The sequence below is a fragment of the Cetorhinus maximus genome, chromosome 26 (genome assembly GCF_964194155.1).
Source record: "Cetorhinus maximus chromosome 26, sCetMax3.hap1.1, whole genome shotgun sequence".
NCBI lineage: Eukaryota > Metazoa > Chordata > Chondrichthyes > Lamniformes > Cetorhinidae > Cetorhinus > Cetorhinus maximus.
Window position 1 is genome coordinate 19,986,935 of NC_135904.1, and position 19,473 is coordinate 20,006,407.

At 37.7% G+C, this 19,473-nt stretch overlaps 1 protein-coding gene across 2 annotated transcripts in view; it reads right to left on the bottom strand.

Annotated features, from left to right (window-relative positions):
• Window positions 1–537: 537 nt before the first annotated feature.
• Window positions 538–19,473, bottom strand: part of mindy2 (MINDY lysine 48 deubiquitinase 2) — a 60,564-nt gene continuing 41,628 nt past the window's right edge. The window contains exons 7-9 of one of the 2 annotated variants that reach the window (XM_078530307.1): window positions 10,633–10,806; window positions 7,747–7,923; window positions 538–3,974 (exon numbers count right to left, since the gene is read on the bottom strand). In XM_078530307.1, coding sequence (XP_078386433.1) covers window positions 3,864–3,974; window positions 7,747–7,923; window positions 10,633–10,806 — 462 coding nt within the window. In that variant the 3' untranslated portion in view covers window positions 538–3,863. The remainder of the gene's footprint in view (window positions 3,975–7,746; window positions 7,924–10,632; window positions 10,807–19,473) is intronic. The other variant, XM_078530308.1, reaches the window with a different exon arrangement.

The following is a 19,473-nucleotide window of genomic DNA, read 5'->3' on the forward strand; positions in this document are numbered from 1 at the left end:
TTTTTGATGGTCATCTAGGCACTAATGGGTGTACAGTTCAGCTGGTAAAGCTGATTTGGTCACAGTATACCATTTCCTAAAATTTCTTGCACAAATTTACATAAGAGACTATCTGATACCACTCACTGCTTAGCATTTCGTGCTCAATCTATGCCAAATGCACAGCAAAAAACTCTGCATGAGGCATGTTAGCTAATAGATTTACTGGTCAGTTTTAAGGTGTAAATATAAGTAATTCTACAAGTATAAAGTGTGGGCAGTGGCTTTGAACAACCACACTGACGTTCCATCTCATTTGTACATCTATTCCCATGTCAACCTTAAATATTCCCTCATGTTTTAAACACTTTGGTTCAATTTTCTACATTTCAATTTTTTTTCCTCTTTACATTAACAAACACATGATGCCTTTTCCTATTTTAGAATGTCTAAGTTTTTGAAATCTTATTAGCAAAACATTCCTCACAGTTGCTACTCCAGGATTTTCAAATGAGAATTTAATACATTGTAAATGAACAAAACACAAAAAGCATCAAATCTATCATTGTAGGTTTATTTGCAAACATGGAACTTAAGAATTATTATAGCATAATATGCTGTCTCCTCGTAATTTTTCCGAACTGCACAACAGAATAACAAGACACAGACAGTGAGAATTAGCTATTTTGTCAAGCTTCAGTTATTTAATACCAAAAATATGAACTGAAGTCTCTGTTCCATAGAAAGCTTTCTTTGCAAGTACTTCTTATAGTGCCAAGTGCCAATTAAGGTATTTTTGTGCCACCTAAGAAAGTAGGACAGGAGATTGTCAAAACTCACAGGATCCACACTAACAAGTATATAACACACACCAAGGCAGTATGCTACATACATGTTTGGTCACAAATATAGAAAGGAACTGAATATTTTGTAATCAGAATCTACCAAAAGGCAGACACTCCTAAAATTGCAGGACTTGCAACAACAGGCATATAAAAGCAAGTATTATAGTAGCTGTAATCCAGAAGACATTTAAAAGAAGTTACATAGAGCAGACTTGGAAACATATACATCTTCTTTCACAATGTGTATAAAAAACCCTTCACAAGTATTTTGGTAAATGATCAGTCTCATAAAATAAAGACCCTGAAACAAACTGAAAGGTGCAACAAAAACCATTGAAGGTAACAAGTTCTGTTCTACGCTTTCCTTTACCGTTGCTAATTGTAGTCAAATATACATGCACTATGGTGCTAATTATATTGTGCATTGATAGAGAAATGACAAAACCCAATACCCACAGGTGTGATAAGAGATCAAAGTTCCATGGTAATGAGGTTGATGTGGTTAAAATGTCTGGTCAGTATTTTATCATATTACTTGAAATGGCAACATATAGCTTTTTCTTAGCAATGAAATGGTTTAGTTCAATGTGGAGCTCATGCATGCACTGAATTTCAGCATTCAGAACTTGCATTCAGAAAATAATCTACAAAATTTGCTTTGCAGAATAGCTTAATTGTAACCATCTCCTATAAATGGACAAACATGCAAAATAAAGTGATATTTAAAGTACATTCGGTCCAGAAGGTGACTTTTAGCATTTCAGCTGTCTTTACACCGAGCAGTAAAAATATTAAAAAGTCAAGTGCACACGCTGGATTGTCACTTGTTAAGGTACTGCATGTACCCACAAGCAGACTTGCATTCGCAACACGGCTCTCAATCTCCACTGCAAGACCACTGCAGCTCTGTTACAGATTCTAACTAAGCACAGCTTACCAGTTTTACAATGGACTCTGAAGGGGCTGTTATTAGTGGGCGGTTGTACAACACTGTTAACTTTCAGTACCAATCTGGTTTAAATATTTACTATCTGCTATTGAAAATTTACAACAAAAATTGCATAAAAATGCTAGGATAGGATTGCAAATAATTAGATTTATACATAGTTGATTTTCTGGTGCTTTTAATATCAATATATTTTAATGAGGCAAATACAACTTTACATTAGAATGTGTGTGAACATTTACTGTATGAGCTAGTAGAATTATCATGCATTATAGATGTCAGCTAATCCACAACACAGCTGGGCAGTTCAATGTAATTCCCCCCAAACAATCTTGTTCACTATACCTGTTTTGGGTAAAGAACTTCCTAATAAAAGGAAATTTTGAAGTGCAACATGATTTAAAAAAAAAACAAAAGAAAATGGCTTGGGATGCCTATCTTGAAATAATTTAACAAATGATTTCATAATGAATAAATATTTACGTCTTAGTAAACAGGTTTAATGTTTTATTTTCTTCCCTCTCTCTCACCAAAGGTTTCCAATATCTCCCTCTGGTTCCATTTATGTATAACTGCTTCAAGCACTCTTAACTGAGGGTGCCCTATTAGAGGTAATCAGAATAAATAAACTGGTCAATGTATTAAAATCCACAAAACAGCTACATTATTAGAATAACAATCATAATCTGAAGCAGACCTGAAATAGTATAAAAATGAACCTTCAGACAATATTCCTTCAATATTCAATAAGCAACAGTTTAGTACTTGCTTTCATTTCCAGCAGCCATGTCCCAATGAACAATACATGTGGAGCATTTTTCCACCATATCAAAAGTAAGTGTATAACATATACAAAAACCATGAGTGACAGTAGCAGTTATGTTTCTATCATAATGTTTTAAAATTTCACCATTTCTGAATATTGGTCCCATTTAGAAATATAACTTGGCTACTGTCTATAGGCTTGACTAATATTTGACCAAATAAATTTGAAGGCATTAGAAAATATATAAGACCATAATGACTAGGTAAGTTATTCAATGTTAAGTATTGCAGCACTGAAGTATCAGTTATTGTAAAGAATGCTGCTAATGTATTTTAATTGCTGGTCAAACAGACTGAGCAAAGAGCAAGGCTTTGGCAAAAGGACATGGGCCTTCCACATCTTAGCAATAACTTCATGGTCTCGTTGCCAACTTGAAACACTACCTTCTAATTTGCCAAGAAACACAATTAGTCAAAACACAGAGCTTATTCACTTGTAATTTTGTTTACCAACTTGCTGATACTTCACATTTCAAATCTCTGCTGTGACACATTTCCACAAAAGTGACTTTTGTTGGAACAATTTTAAAACCATTCAAATTCGTTCAGTTGAAGAAAACTTGAAGCAAGAGATACCATTATCAAATGTTAACCTGTCTCTCTGCATTCCTTCAGGTTATTATTATGGCTCAAAGTAAAACCAGCTTATGAAAAAAAAAACTGACTGGCAATCTGGACAAAAGATTGTCTAGCTCTATATTTGTATCCCACCAAAATTTGTGTTAACACATCTTACACAAGCTATCACGTGAAAGACCATTTTTGTGTGTTTGGTCTTTGTTTTCTATAATTCACTGGACAGATCAGTTCTAATAGCACTTAATGAAAGCTAAAAAAAAATTCTAGCTATTGTCACTTATTGTAAGCAGAGAATTAAAACTAAACGAACCATGAAACTGCCGATCATTGTCCTGTAATAAAATTCAGGCAGTATTAGCCAAGATAGCTTATTAGCTGATTGCATTAATTAATGCAAAATAATGAAGAAAACAGGCATTGTGATTCCACTGTTACATGTAAAGGTGCTTTTTGTATGTTCTGAACAATGATTTTTGTCAAATGTAATGTAACCGCATCAATCAATGCTGTAGAAACTCCATTGTGAATATAGTGCATTGTGCAACATACAACAAAGTTTGGCCGACTGTATCAAAGAAATCATCCTTTCACTTCTCAAAATATGAACAATTTGGGATCAGGCACAGGCGGCATATCACCGGGTTCTTTTAAGGGTTATGCACTTAGTTTCTGGTAAACTCCAACCCCCATCACAAGAGAATACATTTGTCCTTTTCTTTTTCTCTTGGTTCCTTGCGTGGTTTCCGTTCAGTGCCCCCAGGCTGTTTTCCAGCAGCTGCTGCCTGTGATTGTTGCCCTTCCTGGAATTTTAAGAAACATACAAAAGTAAAATGTTTAACTCACATAATAATTAAATTATGAAAAGGAACAGTCATTTTAGCACCTAATATACCTGAACCTACAGGACTGCTACCCTCAACAAGCATTCAAACTTCTATACCACAGGTTTTGTAGCTCTTGGAAAGCAGGTCTTCCAGCCCAGTCACAGCTTGCTGCAGCTTTTTAAAAAAAAAATTTTTTGGCAGAACAGTTTGTTGTGAATAATTGTAGAGAACCCAGTGATCAACATGTCCTTCCAAGTGGAGGAAGGAAAAGGTGAACACAGTCCATAAAATAATTACATTCTTCAACATTTATCTGTTCCCAACCTCAGTTGGAGCTGCTACATAAAGTGGGGAAAATTTAAATGGATTATTGACACAGGCTTCCCACAGCAAAAGACACAAAAATGAATAAAATTGGAGGTTCAGCTATCTACACATTGCTCCTAGAAAATGCCGGTGGAGTGGGAATGCAAGATGCTTGGAGCAGGTCTCTTAATATCGCCACCAGAATAGGCGTAAATGCAAAAGACTGGGATAAGGGGCAAAAAAGTAAAGTAGAAAATTGTTATTGGAATAGTTCTCTGTAAAAGCATTAATTGTGAAGAAAGGTTTTCCTATACACATACTGAATCAACAGCAATTGAATTATGTTAATTGTGAAGTGTGCTGTGAAAATTTATCCTGATAACCCAGCTCTTCGTGTATCCCACAATATTTCCAGGCGATGCATTTCACTAATTGCTGTGCTCTGCTATTTTATATTTTGATTAAAAAATGCGTAATAGGCAGTGGGATTATCTACTACTTAATTTGTCTTTTCCTTTGCATTCAGACTAAAGATTAGAAGAATGTTTATTCCTCCAATCATTTATGCTTGATTAATTCCTTCAAGGAATGAGTTGGATCAATATCTAGTTGGAAATAGGACTGGAGGGTATAAAAATAGACACAAGTATTAAATAAGTCGTTCAATTATTCTATCAAGCACAGTAGTTCTTGTGATGCTTGGAAGAGAATCATCCATGGTAGGTGGTTGGGGAGGGTTAAATAGGGAGATATGGAAGTGATTAGATACTCTGGAGGTCATTTGATTAACTCTAACAGAAAAGGGAGCAATTATGCTGAAATTTCCCCCAAGGAGATTACATGCAAGTTGAATTCACAATGAGGTAGGTTGTACACCTTTGTAGAAGTGGCACTGGTGGGACTAGAGTCCTTTTTCAATCCATTTTTTGAATTCTATTTATTCTGAGATTTTAGCTTGTGAGAATAATCCTGTGAAATTTAAAGCTTGATACATCTAAATAATTTAACAGTGTTCACAACACTGGAGAAGTTAATTAATTAGAAAGCAATTTTCTCAGAAGTTCATGATGCTCACTATGGTAATACATTCCTGTACTATTGAGTAAATAATAGGAATTCAGTACACCCTTGTGAATCCCAACACAGAATTCAAGATTAAAGCAGTCAAGCCAGCCTATAGCATTTTTGTTTACAATCCAGTGGTATGTTCAAAAATAGTTAAGGGCAGGACCTAGAAAGACTTTTACACCTGATATATCCCTCCATTACTTAATTACACAAGCACAGTTACATATGAATCAGCAGCAGGCGGCCATTCGGCCCCTCAAACCTGCTCCACCATTCAGTAAGATCATGGCTGATCTGACTGTGGCCTCAACTCTTTCTTTACTACCCTTGATACCCTTTGACTCCTTTGTCAATCAAGAATTCATTTAAGTCAGCCTTACCAATGACCCTGCCTCCGCTGCTCTCTGGGGAAGAGTGCCATAGACTCACGACTTTCAGAGAAAGAAGTTTTTATCTCCTTCAAACTGCAACCCCTAGTTCCAGTGTCTTCCACAAGGGGAAACATCCTTTCAGCATCCACCATGTCAAGTCCTCTCAGGACCTTGTGTTTCAATAAAATCGCCTCTCATTCTTCTAAACTCCAATGGATACAGGCCCAGTCTCTCCAACCCTTCCTCAGAGGATCATTCCAGGAAACAGTCATCAGTTGAGTGAACAAATAACCCCTTTATTTCAAGAAACAGTCGTCAGCCGAGTGAGCGGATAACACCCTCATTCCAGGAATCAGTTGAGTGAACAATGAGTTCATCATTTAAGAATTTTAGGAACACGCTATTAGAGCCAAAGAAGCTGGTGATTTTTCATACCTCAAACTTGCTGACCCTCAGTCTCTTCTTTCTCCAGAATAATCATTTTATGCAATCTGATTCAAGGCTTTTCTCTGGTAACCTTTTCAGAAGCATTATCTTTCGGGTGAACAATTCCATCTAAGTTCCTTCTTGTTTCCAACGTACTAGTTTTTAAACCTTTTTCCCTGTTTTTTTTTAATCCTTCACCATAGTGAATAATTGCCCAGATCAATTGTCTGATTCCCTTTATAATCTTGAAGTTCCAACAAACTCTCTTTACAAAGAAACAAGCTTTCATTTCTTGAATTTTGTTTGCTTAATTTGATGCCCTGATATCTGGAATCAGCTTTGTTGCTCACCTCCGCAACCATTGCGATAAGATGCCACATCAAAGGTTACTACACAAGATAAGAGCTCGTGGTGTCGGGAGTAATATATTAGCACGGATAGAAAGAAGCAGAAGAAAAAATGGGTCTTTTTCGAGTTGGCGAGCTGTAACTAGCGAAGTGCCACAGGGGTCAGTGCTGGGATCTCAACTATTTACAATTTATATCAATCACCTGGGTGAAGGGACCAAACGTGTGGTAGCTAAATTTGCTGCCGACATAAAGGTAGGTAGGAAAGTAAATTGTCAAGAGGACAGACTCTACAAAGGGATTTAAAAAGGCCAAGTCAGTGACAAAAATCTGGGAAATGGAGTATAATATGGGAAAATGTGAACTTGTCCACTTGGCAGGATGAATAGAAAAGCAGCATATTATTTAAATTGAGAGAGACCGCAGGACTCTACAGTACAGAGGGATCTGGGTCCCTGGTACATGAATCACAAAGATTTGGGATACAGGTACAGCAAATGTTTCAGAAGGAAATTGGGACGCTGGCGTTTATTGCAAGGGGAATAGAGTATAAAAGTAGGGAAGTGTTGCTACAGCTGTACAAGGTGTTGGCTACATCTGGAGTACTGTGCACAGTTTTGGTTTCCTACTTAAGAAAGGATATAACTGCATTAGCAGTTCAGAGAAGGTTCACTCAATTCATTCCTGGGATGAAGGGCTTATCTTACAAGGCAAGGATGAGCAAGTTGGGCCAATACCCATTAGATTTTAGAAGAATGAGAGATGATCATATTGAAACCTAAGATCCTGAGGGGACGCTTCCCCTTGTGGGGGGAGTCAAGAACTAGGGGACACAGTTTAAAAATTAGAGGTCTCCCAAACAATGAGATGAGGAGAATTTCTTTCCGACTCAAGACAGTCATAAGTCTGTGGGATTCTCTTCCCCAGAGAGCAGTAGAGGCTGGATCATTGAATATATTCAAGGCTGAATTAGACAGATATTTGATCAACAAGGGGATCAAGGGTTATGGGGGGGTGAAGACAGGAAAGTGGAGTTGAGACCAGAATCAGATCAGCCATGATCTTATCGAATGGAACAGCAGGCTCAAAGGATTGAACGGCAGACTCCTGCTCCTAATTCTTGTGTTCTCAACAGCAACAGTATCTCCCTCAGATTAGGTGATCAGAACGGCACAAAATTGATCAAGCATTTACTGTAGAATTGCTTTCCATTTGGTAAAATGTCATTACCTGGCTTTGAGCTGCAGCTGCCTGTTCCTGTTCATGATAGAACTGGGATGCTCGTCTGTCTTCTTCTTCCTGCAGTTTTTTTGCTAGCTCTAGATCACTAATTCCTTCAGGAATCTGCTCCCAGGATAAGTCCTGGCTTTGCTGCTCCTGCTGTAAGGACAATGCCATCAGATAGTCCTGAGAGAAGAAATAATGTCCAATCAGGAAATCCCTAGATAAGGGATCAGTAATTATCCTTGAACAGTTCTACCAAATTGGATAGTGATAAACACTGATGATAAACTGAAACATGCTTTAATATGTTCCAAAGTTTAAAACAATTATTGTACACTGGACATTCTCCGTGATTTCAATGTCACCTATTTTCACGTTAAAATATACAGCACAAAGCATTCCAACTTGCTCTTTTTCATACTCCTTTCCATCTGATGTGGATTTTATACTTAGAGCTGAATCAGTTTAAGCTTGGGATTTTCTTTAACCAGGTAGCAGAACTTGCAAATAATGGACAGAATATTCAGATGGTTACATGCTTATACAACAATGACATTAACCAGTTGGAATCTTGGTCATCGTTAAAATGTGAAAACTGAAGCTACAGCTGTTGAAACAATTCCTCAAAACAGCATCACAATGTGGAGTATCCCAATGTCACATAAGTAAATATGAACAATGCGCCTGAATATGAACAATGCGCCTGAGTTAGTTAGAAGTAATAAAGTTACAAGAGAGCTGTAATGATTGATTAGATATTGGAGTTTTTAACAAATAAGTTTCTGTTTTTACTAAAATGAAATCTCCAAAGTTGTATCAATGAAGGAGTGGTACCTGATGCTGAGTGATTGATCGGAGCTCGGTTATTACTATGCTGGGCTTCAGGACTACAAGTGGTTCAAGGAATAACATCGAGCCTATAGCACAGAAACAGGCCATTTGGTTCAATCCGTCTGCTTATGTTCCACACGACCCTCCTTTCACTTTACTTAATTGAAACCGACCAGCAAATCCTTGCATCTCTTTCACCTTCATACACATCTCACTTCTGCTGAACTGCATCTTTGCTAGCCACTTAATTACTCCATGTGGTAGCAAGTTCTACACTAACTACTCAATCTGGGCTACTCTCACTCTAGCAGCTTTTAAAAGAAGTTTTGTTTGCGGATATTGCCAAGGTAGCATTCTCAATTCCATTACAAAAAGGAACTTGCACACATTTTAAGATAGCAACCAGATTCAGGATAGGTTTCGTGTAAACACAAAGCCATGGAACCATTCCATGAACAGGAAACACTATCCCATAAATTTGACCATAAACAGGTGAACACAAAATCTTGGTGCATTCACTAATGTAGCTGCAAGGCCAGCAATCTAACATGCATTTAATAGTGCAAAAGCTGGCATTACAGTTCAAATGTGTTCAAAAAATACCCTAATTCTCACCTCATCTACTGACAGTGCAATTTCAAAGTTCCTATCAATGCTACTTTTAATCACACTATTCAAAGGTTTTAGATTACAACTTAAACTATGAATACAGATAGGAGATATTGAAATAACAATGTGGGAAATTGAACCGACTATGCAAGGGAAAGCACCAAATGAGTGGTTTTGTTTCTGGAAGTTTCAATGTCAATCTGTCTTTTCAAAGTGCTTTTCACATAGCAATATGCCCCACCATCCCTCGTGCAAGGAACATACACCAGATATGAGATGCCAGGGCATTGCATCTGAAAACATTACAGAAGTGGCTGGATGAGGAGTGTGTGAAATAAGGGAAATGAGTAAACAAGAGCAATAAGCATATAGGCATTTTACCCGGTAGCAAACATGCTGTGTAAGTGAAACACAGGGAATTTACTGTTGTGGTGACAATACAATTGGAATGGTGCATATTTCTGTTTTATTACTTAACCACATATTTAAATACATTCTGCTCATGTTAGGAGACTGCTAAACAGCAGCTGAATCTTTCATATGCATCATGGAACTATCGCAGACTTTCTTGGCACACAATGATTTCCACCTCCCCTCTCCTTGCCTAAAAGTGCACCCTGAAAGGTGAGATGTCTACTCAACTCATTAGTGGTTCACACATTTCAAAAGACATAGAATACCAAATTACGAGGGCTAAGTGACATTCACAACTGCAGGAAAACCCCTCTGCCCCATAGAACAGAAGAACAAGTTCCAGTAAAAATAGTTATCACAGGGTTTAGTTATCTTCTCCAGTCTTTTGTCCTGCTTATACCCTCCACTTCTCTAACGAGCTTCTCCTTAATTCCTGCTGCCAATCAGCCACTATATTCCTATCCTTCTCCCTCATTGCCTCTATCAAGCAACCTCATTGCCTGCTTTCAAGACAATTCTTTGTAAACATGCCCTCAGCTCCCAACACTAACAGTTTTCCCATTTTTCCTTCTGCTTGGCGTCCATTTCCTTTTCCTTCAAACATTACGCGCTAGGAGTCAAAATGCTGCACGAGGATGGCTAAGGAAATGCAAGATGGTGTTGCTTAAATTAACTCTTTGAAGTATATCTGGTTGGAATAGTATTAAGAACAGATGTTGAGCATTACACAGAACATAGCAGTTCCTGTGCTACAGTGTCTATGGAGGTTTTCTTGCAAATAAAAACAAATGGGTTGAATAATTTTAATTATAGGTATTTTAGGTTTGCAGCTGGAAGATAATCATTGTGTCCAAATGATGACAAGGTCAAATTAAGATTAAGCAGCTCCAATAGATAATCGTAATCATTCCTGGCCTCACTGATATCTAACAAAGATGTTCAATTTCATGTTAGGTGAAAACAGCTAGTAATGAACATTATATAATAAGTAACAACCAACAAATGATATCTGAATTAAGCCTGCTCTTTATGGTTTACCTGATCTATTTGATCCTGCTGTCCTTTATACACAGTTTCTGGGTCAGATGGAGGTCTCAGGTGAAATTCAGAGTCACAGAAATTTCCATCTCCGTCCACATTGTGTAAACTCTCCCAGACCACCTTCTCTTCTGTAAGAAAGCCCTGGTCTGTCACCAGTAGATACAGTTGGCCCTATTAAATTAAAAATAAGAAAATATTATTGACATATAGGTAGCACAACTAATTCAACTTCATTTAGTTTAAGCTCTTGCTGAAGAAAACAGCAAAACAAATTGTGAAAGGTTTCGTTCAGCAAATTAACTGCACTCATGAACTAACTAATAACTAATCCTAAATTCTAGATTGACAGGAATATTACAATGGTAAAGATATATTTAAAAACATACATAATGTCCTGGGGATTCTGAATAAACTTGAAACTGTAGCTTGTGTCAAAAAACTACTTTTTGAATGTAAGTCTAACCTCAGACAGACATTAACATCGCTGTTTGTGTCCAGTAAACTGAGATTTGAGTCATACATATAAATTTATAAACGTTCTTTATAAAGGCTGATTATTTGAATTTGTACAACACTGTCCTTTCATCCCCAAAACTGAATTTAGCCTGGACAGATGAATCTCTTTACTACAGCCAAGTGAACCCAAGTTTTTTTTGTATATGAAGTCCACAAAATTCAACATAAGAATTCAAAGGTCATCACAAAGAATAGAATGCCTGCTGCACCAGTGTGAACATTCTCTCGAGATTGGAGCAGAATGTTGTACTCTGCATTTACCCCCTGAATTTCCCAAGCGTGCCAAAAAGAAAGCAATTATTCCCCTGTGACCATAAGTGAAACAAAACTAAATACCTCGCTACTTTCTCTGGCCATATGCTTGATTCCCAGCTGAAAGATAGCCATCATCTCAGCTCTCAGACATATAAAAAATTACTACAGTTTAAGAGAAAGTTCTGACATAAAGCATGAATGATTATTTATAAAACAAAACATTACCGGACCCTGCACTCTCCACCACACTTGTTAAATTTTGACCTCTCTCTTTCAATAGACTTTTTATCATTTCCATTTCCCAAACCAAAAGTTACTGTAACTGCATGAAAGGTATTTGCATAAGGGGAACAGTTAATGTCAATTAACTTGTTAATAAAAAGACTGTTTAAAAAATATGCATGCAAATATTAATCCTCTAATTATAGCTTTATCTTGTGCAGCATACTGCAGAAGTCTCAGGATCTATGCTTGAAGTGATACAAAAGCAACATTCCTTGGAAAAGGAATGGAGATATAACAGGTCATTTTGGGAAACAACAGACTTCTTTTGGTTACGGAATGAGAAAGCAGTTAAATACAGAAGTTGTTTTAGAATCACTTACACAAATGAGTGGCTAACCAACTGGGAACAGTATTTTCAGAACAAAACTAAATGCAATTCCAGTGCACCATTAGTTGAGTATATACCCAAAATACCTAGGTTCTCATTTTTGTTTTGGCTAATGTACATAATCTACACACAATCGAATCTGTGCATTGGAAAAATAGAATTCCAAGACAATCTGGGCAAGAGGCATCCGTTCCTCTCTCTACCCAGGTTGTAGGCAAGAATTAAGATATACACAGGAACAATTATCATTCAAAATGAAAAAACAACACAGACAGCAATGGAAAGAAAAGATCTTGCATTATTTATTAATATTGTATGTAGCATCTTGGGATGCCCGAAAGCAACCTCCAGCCAATTAATTACTTTTGAGCAGCCACTGATATGTAGGTAAATGCAGCAGCCAATCTGCATAATGCTACAAACAACAAATGAATTAACTAATCAGATACCATAGATCACAGTGTATAAGTCAACCCAGCGTACAGGACAGCCCCATTTTTCCAGCCCAAAAAATGTTTTTGTATATACTCAGTATACAAGTCAATCCACCCTGTCAAGAAGATGTAATAATGTCTATAATATTATTGGAAATTATTTTCAAATAGAGTTCTGGTGATGTCTCTGTGTGTGTGTGTGTGTGTGTGTGTGTGTGTGTGTGTCTTAATTGGATTAAAGCCAGCTGGTCTAGAGGCTTTGATGTAAAGAGAAGTAGGTTTGAAATGTTAATTAGGTGAACATAGAGAAGTTAGGTGAAGTGTGAAGGGAGCAATTTTCATTCTTAAATAAACCATTCAAAAGAATGGGTGGAATATTACACCTAGCCAGAAGAAGCCAAACAATGTGTTTATTTTTTCCAAAGCTTACTAATAATATTGGTGCCATGAAAGGGTTTTATTTTTAGAAGTGGTAAAGTTCAAAAAACCTAGTGATACAATGAGAATTTGCATTCAGAGAGGAAAATACATATAAAGGAAAAGAAGGCTGTTGGTAAGAGAGGGATTTTAAGATCTAAAGCCTCCAGCCTGTAAGTCTCAAGCCACTGTCTGCAAGGACCCAGAACTGAAAGAAACTCATTTTGAATGAGACTGTCCAGAGGGTCCTTTGCCAGGGGTCTGTTTAAATCTGTGTTTCACTTGTGCCTTAACGGAGATGTAACTGGGAGTCAGATTAATTAGGGGATTTTTTACAAGTTATTATAGTCGTAATTTGTAGACATATGTATGTGCTTACAATCTTTTAATTAATAAATGTTTAATTTAGTTTTATAAAAACCTCTCGAGACTTGGCGGTCTTATTATAACTGAATTCAAAGCCTGCATCTCGAAGCATACAAATTGCAAAAATTGGTTATGACCTGTTTCCCTCTGGGATTTGAACAGTTCAGCATTTACCATCAGCTGTATCATAAAAAAACCCCCTTTACAACCATGACATGCCTACACTCGCATAAGTAGTCAGCTTTAATTTTTCCCTCCACAAATGGATGTTTTATTTACCAATGCCTTATAACCAGGAGCAAGGGATCAAGCAGCCAGTCCAGGCTGTATTGCCAAGATGTGCAGGAGTTTAACACACACCCACACTGTGTAGGATGACGACATTTCAAAATGGCAACCACCCACACCCATGCTAGCGGTTAACTTTCTATTTGATGTAAAAGTCGACCCCTATCTTTGGAGGGATTTTGAGGCTTCAAAAGGTCAACATCTACAGTAATCTTTTTGGTTTTGTTGTATCAAGTCGTATTGGCCAGGGCACTAGAAAAAAACTCACTGTTCTTTAAATAATGTCAATGGTTGACAAGATGGATTGAGCAATCCATGTTCCAGTCACATTGAAAGAGCACAACTGCAATGCAAATAAATACCTCTAGGTGGTGATACAGAATTAATAAATCTTTTACACTTAGGAACTGAAATTTCATTTTATTTGCTGGTTTTAAGGAACACTATGTTTAGAAGTGGTTTGGAAAGTACTGCAATTTATTTAAACATGTTCTACCAATGTTGCATGTTAATTCCTAATGTCTATTTAAAAGGCTGACGCTAATGAAAGAGAACATATCAGCCTGGATTATGCAGTCAGCAGTGAAGCAACAGCCCTTGCTGCTTACTTCAGAGAAAGCTGTCCGCAAAGGTCTAGTGATCTCTGTCATGGTTTACCCCTTTCCCATCAGCAGTTTAAATCTGGCACCAAATGAAGAGGATGCCTTGACATGCAGCAGCAGAGATGTCAGAAAGCAGGTAGGCAGTCAATCACTATGAAGCATTCACAAACAGCAAACCAAAACACGTAACATCCTTCAATTTTAATTTTCAGGTAGCAGAATAAATGATTATGGCTCGATTAGGATAGAAGCTAAAACAAAGATAAATAAACTTTTTTTTCCAAATACATTTTTTTTTGTTGGAGAAATTTGACATTCCACAAATTTAAAATTAGTTTTTCAGGGTCAATGAGGGAGTTCAGTAGTTATTATTATGTTAGTACACCTCATTCAACAAGGTGCAACTTTTTCAAGGGTTTTTACAGCAAGACTAACACCTTAAGAGTGGAAGTTGTAGTCAGTTCAATTGATTTCCACCGATTGCAGTATAGGGTGCCTCAATAGTGCACCCTCTGGAAAAAGTAGAATCACAAATAAAGACGAGGTGCTGGAAACAGGTCTGACAACAGCATAAAACCCCTTACATTTCTACCTTCCTTCAGTTCTGCAGTGTCATCTTTGACTTGAAACATCAACTCTGTTTCGCTCTCCATAGATGCTGCCAAACCTGCATATTTCCAGCACTCTCTTGTTTTTATTTCAGATTTCCAGCACCCACAGTAGTTGCTTTTATTTTAGAATCACTGAAAGCAACTTCTGGATTTCCATGTGTGGACTTCAGGGGTTGCTGTCAGTTTCAGTGGATTAATGCTGGCAATCGCTGACCGTATTCCCACCATCACTATTGCAAATTCCAGGCCATTGCAATTTAAGCACAGTGAGCTAAGTGCATTCAAAAAACTAAATTACTCTTTCATTATAAGCACACGTTTTGAATGAGTTATAGTATTCCAGTTCACATTGCAGAAATATAAATTGGAACTGATTGAAGTTGTAGAAAAACAAAGCTAGTGTTTAAAATCTACTAAATGTGGGAAGGATGTTAATAAAGTATCATTCATGCCACTCAAGTGCCAGGCAATGGCCGTCACCAACAAGAGAGAATCCAACCATCTCCCCCTTGACATTCATTGGCATTAACTACCATTATTGAACCCCCCCACTATCAACCTCCTGGGGATTGCTATTGACCAGAAACTGAACATGACCAGCCATATATATGCTGTGGCTACAACAGCAGTTCAGAGGCTGGGAATTCTGAAGTGAATAACTCAGCTCCTGATTCCCAAAGCCTGAGCACAAGGCACAAGTCAGCAGTGTGATGGAACACTTTCCACTTGCCTGGATGAGGGCAGCTCCAACAACACTCAAAGAAGTTTGTCACCATCCAGGACAAAGCAGTCTGCTGGATCGGCAGCCCATCCACCAGCTTAAAACATTGATTCCCTCCACTGCCAATGCACAGTGACAGCAGTCTGTACTATATAGAAGAATCACTGCACCAACTCACCAATGCTCATTTGACACCTCCTTCCAAATCCGCAAACCTCTACCACCTAGAATGACAAGGGTGGCAGATGTGAACACCACCACCTGCAGGTTCCCCTCCAAGCCACACACCATCCTGACTTGCAAATATACTGCCGTTCCTTCACTGTCGCTGGATCAAAATCCTGGAACTCCCTTCCTAACAGCACTGTGGGTGCACAGATGGACTGGAGCAGTTCAAGACAGCAGCTAACCACCACCTTCTCAAAGGCAATTAGCGATGGGCAACAAATGCTGGTCTTGCCTGTGACACCCACATCCCATGAAAAGAAGTGTGTGTGTGTGGGGTGGGGGGGGGTTGGAGAAAGATAAGGAAACACCCAGAAGAGAGTTTGGGAAGTGTTGTAACACAGTTGTTTCCAAGAAATTTTGCTCTACTTGCAAAGATTTCTTCACTTAAACATATGAACAAGACTATGATTTTGATTTTACTTTAAATATAACGCAAGAGTTTGCAACAGAAACAAGCCAATAAACGCTTCAGCTACTTGGTCCGCACTCTAGGAGAATGTCCATCTAAAGGGAAAGGAGAAATTATATTTATGCAACTAAAAAAGAGCAGCTATCCATTCATTAATGTAGTACTAATTTTTCAGTTGATCATGACGTGCAATCAACAAGTGCACAAACGACTTGGCAGTCATCAGAAACTGAGTGGCTCACATTAAAACAAGCTCTGGAAATAATTAATTGAGCAAGAAACAATGATCAGATGTGAATGGGTTTCTTAACCTCCAGATTACATCGATAATCCTGAATACCTTGTAAGAAATTGATTTCCACTAAGTTATACTGTTAGAAATTGACTACTATTGAACTTCATTCATATTTGCCTCACATATTGCTGGCTTTACAGTCATGCAGCCTAGGTGTCAGGCAGGTCAATATTGTATATTACATCGAAGTGCAGTTGTATAAGTTTTGTAGTCAGTTCCTGAATGCCAGACAAACAATTCCTGAACAACAGTAGTCAGTATCACAAGAAGAATGATGAAAAATAGTTCTCAGCAGGAACATGCTTCTCGCCATCATTAATGGCTCCTGAAATCTTCAGAAATTGAATTATACACCCCATAATAATCTGACAATAGCAGTTTTATGCTTTTATGTAGTGAAACTCAACATTGAATGTAGGCAATTTTGGGCACCACACTAAAGATAATGTCAAGGCCTTAGAGAGGATGCAGAGCAAATTTACTAGAATGGTACCTGTGGTAGAGGAGTTCTGTTACATGGAGAGACAACAGAAACTAGGGTTCTTCTCCTTAAAGCAGAGAAGGTTATGGGGAGAATTGATAGATGTTCAAAATCATTGTTTGTCTTTGAAAAGGGAAATGGATAATTGAAGGGGAAATGTTTACAGGGCTATGGGAAGTGGGACAAATTAAACCGCTCTTTCAAAGAACTGGCATTGGTACAGTAGGCTAAATGGCAGCCCCCTTTAGTGCACCATTCTACAATTTGAGTACACTTAAATAGACCTCAACTGAGGATGTGTTTAAGTCCCTTGGCAGTGACTAAGGACGTTGCGGTACAAGGCATTTTTTCTTTAAAATTTGAATACATTGTCACCAATACAATTTGCTTCAAGGAATTATACTCCCAACTTACAACTTAAAGCATACAAAAATAACGTATATACTACCCTTTTAAAATAATAATGACATGCTTCACATTACAGTTACTTTTACACAAAGTCCACATGTCACAAATAGTGAAGTATTTAAAAATTCTTGCCTATTACCATGAAGTTCCAATTAGTATCTGTTCCCAACTCCATGCATGTTCTGGTGATTAACTGATCTTTCTTTGTCCTGAAGTTTCTAAATAATCTACTGCTTTCTTGCCTCTTGCAAATTTTTACTGTTTTCACAATGCCTCTTAAATCTTACTCATCTACAGGAATGCTCACATTAAACATGTCCACTTATTCAGGAAGTGGTCCATGTACACAAGTCCCTTTTGTCAGCCAGAGATGAGACTTATCTCAGTCAAGCAGACTTCACATGAAGAGATAGTGTCACACAACAGATCTGCATGTCATAGATGGTAGTTGTCCTGCCCTATTATGAAATAGAATGATTTGTACACTCCTGCTAAAACCTATCAGCGTTAGATATAAAGTAGACACCACAAAACTTTAAACATCCAAGTTACGAACCCTGTATCAGAAAAATGCTAAAACCTGTAAATGAAATGGAAAGATTATTTTAACCATACTTTGAGGGGCAATACTAAAGCTAAATACCAAATGTAGCTGCCATTTTCAAAGTAATTAAATTGAAAAGCTGAATTACTTTGTTATTTGAAGCGTCTCAAGCCCCTTGTGTATCTATTGAATTTCGCATCACTGTGCAGTTTAACGCTGGTGAATTTTCAAACAAGCCTCCTGAGTAGGTTTCTAAAACACTTTCTAATCAGCACAACAACACAGTACTGGGGAGAAAATGTCTTCACATAAAATGTTTAAAATATTAAGATCATTCTGCCACAGAACAGAGGAGCATAACTAACTGTCTTTAAAGTTTACTCTTTTTAATCAGTGTCTTTGTGCATCTCACACAACAGTGGTTCTCTTTATAAATGAACAACTGGTGGCTGTGTGCCACAATACTCCATCTCCTCATTAAATCTTTTACAGCCTGGTGATTAAAGTCATTGAGCTTCCTGGAATGTTGGTGCTTAGATCTCCCACTTAGATCTCCTCAGAGATAAAGATCAATTTCTCAAAACATTTTTCAGTTATGGAAGGGGTGGGGAGGTGGAAGAGAAAGAAGGAGGCAAATAGAAAAAAAAATAATTTGCTAGGGTTCTGACAACCTATTTCAATAGATAAAAACAAAAAGCTAAAAGCTACTGCGGATGCTGGAAATCCAAAACAAAAACAGAATTACCTGGAAAAACTCAGCAGGTCTGGCAGCATCGGCGGAAAAGAAATTTCTTCTCCGCCGATGCTACCAGACCTATTTCAATAGAGCTATTCCAACCAGAAACGTGCCTACGTGGATGCCAGGTAAAGCCACAATCAGTTTTGGCTCTGACCTTAATAACCAGACTGTCTGTAAGGGACTTCCTGCTAATTATCTCACAAAAAAAAAGGCTACTTGGCTAACATACCAGAGGGTGACAGGTGACCATGCACTCACACCCCAATGAAGATCAATATCTTCAAGAAGGGAGGAAAGAAAATTGGCACGTTACTAATTTCTTCCAACACCTTCCAATCCACAGCTGGAATAAAAACTTAGTCACATTGTGTATGCTTATTATGTTAAACACATCTTTATTTTTGCCCTTGCTTCAAAGTATCTCACTTCCTGCATTCCCAGAACATCCTTCCTTTGGTACATAACTTCAGCATAAAAAAAAGGATCCAGCGTTCAACATAAAGTTTAACATACAGCACAACAGCATTAGATTTTCTGTAAAGAACAAGTAATCCATTGACATTACAAGGTTCTGCATTTCTGGCTTTCATGACTGCAAACCAAAACAAAGAAACTTCCATAAGAATCATAACTCTAGTGATTGTCACTCAGAACAGGAGAACTTATCCACACTGGTGTGAAAGGAATCTCTAAACGCTGACCTGAGGAATAGTTGCCAATAGGACTTCCTGCCAGACTCACAGGACTGCTGCTAAACTGAAAGGTACACTATCGACTGAAGTGATCTCGCCATGGGACATTTTACTAGATTAATGGTGCTATATAGAATGCAAGTTGTCATCATCAGACGTAAAATGACAAACACCTTGACTTACAAGTTCCATTAGTTGATGGGATGTTTCATTTTCTTC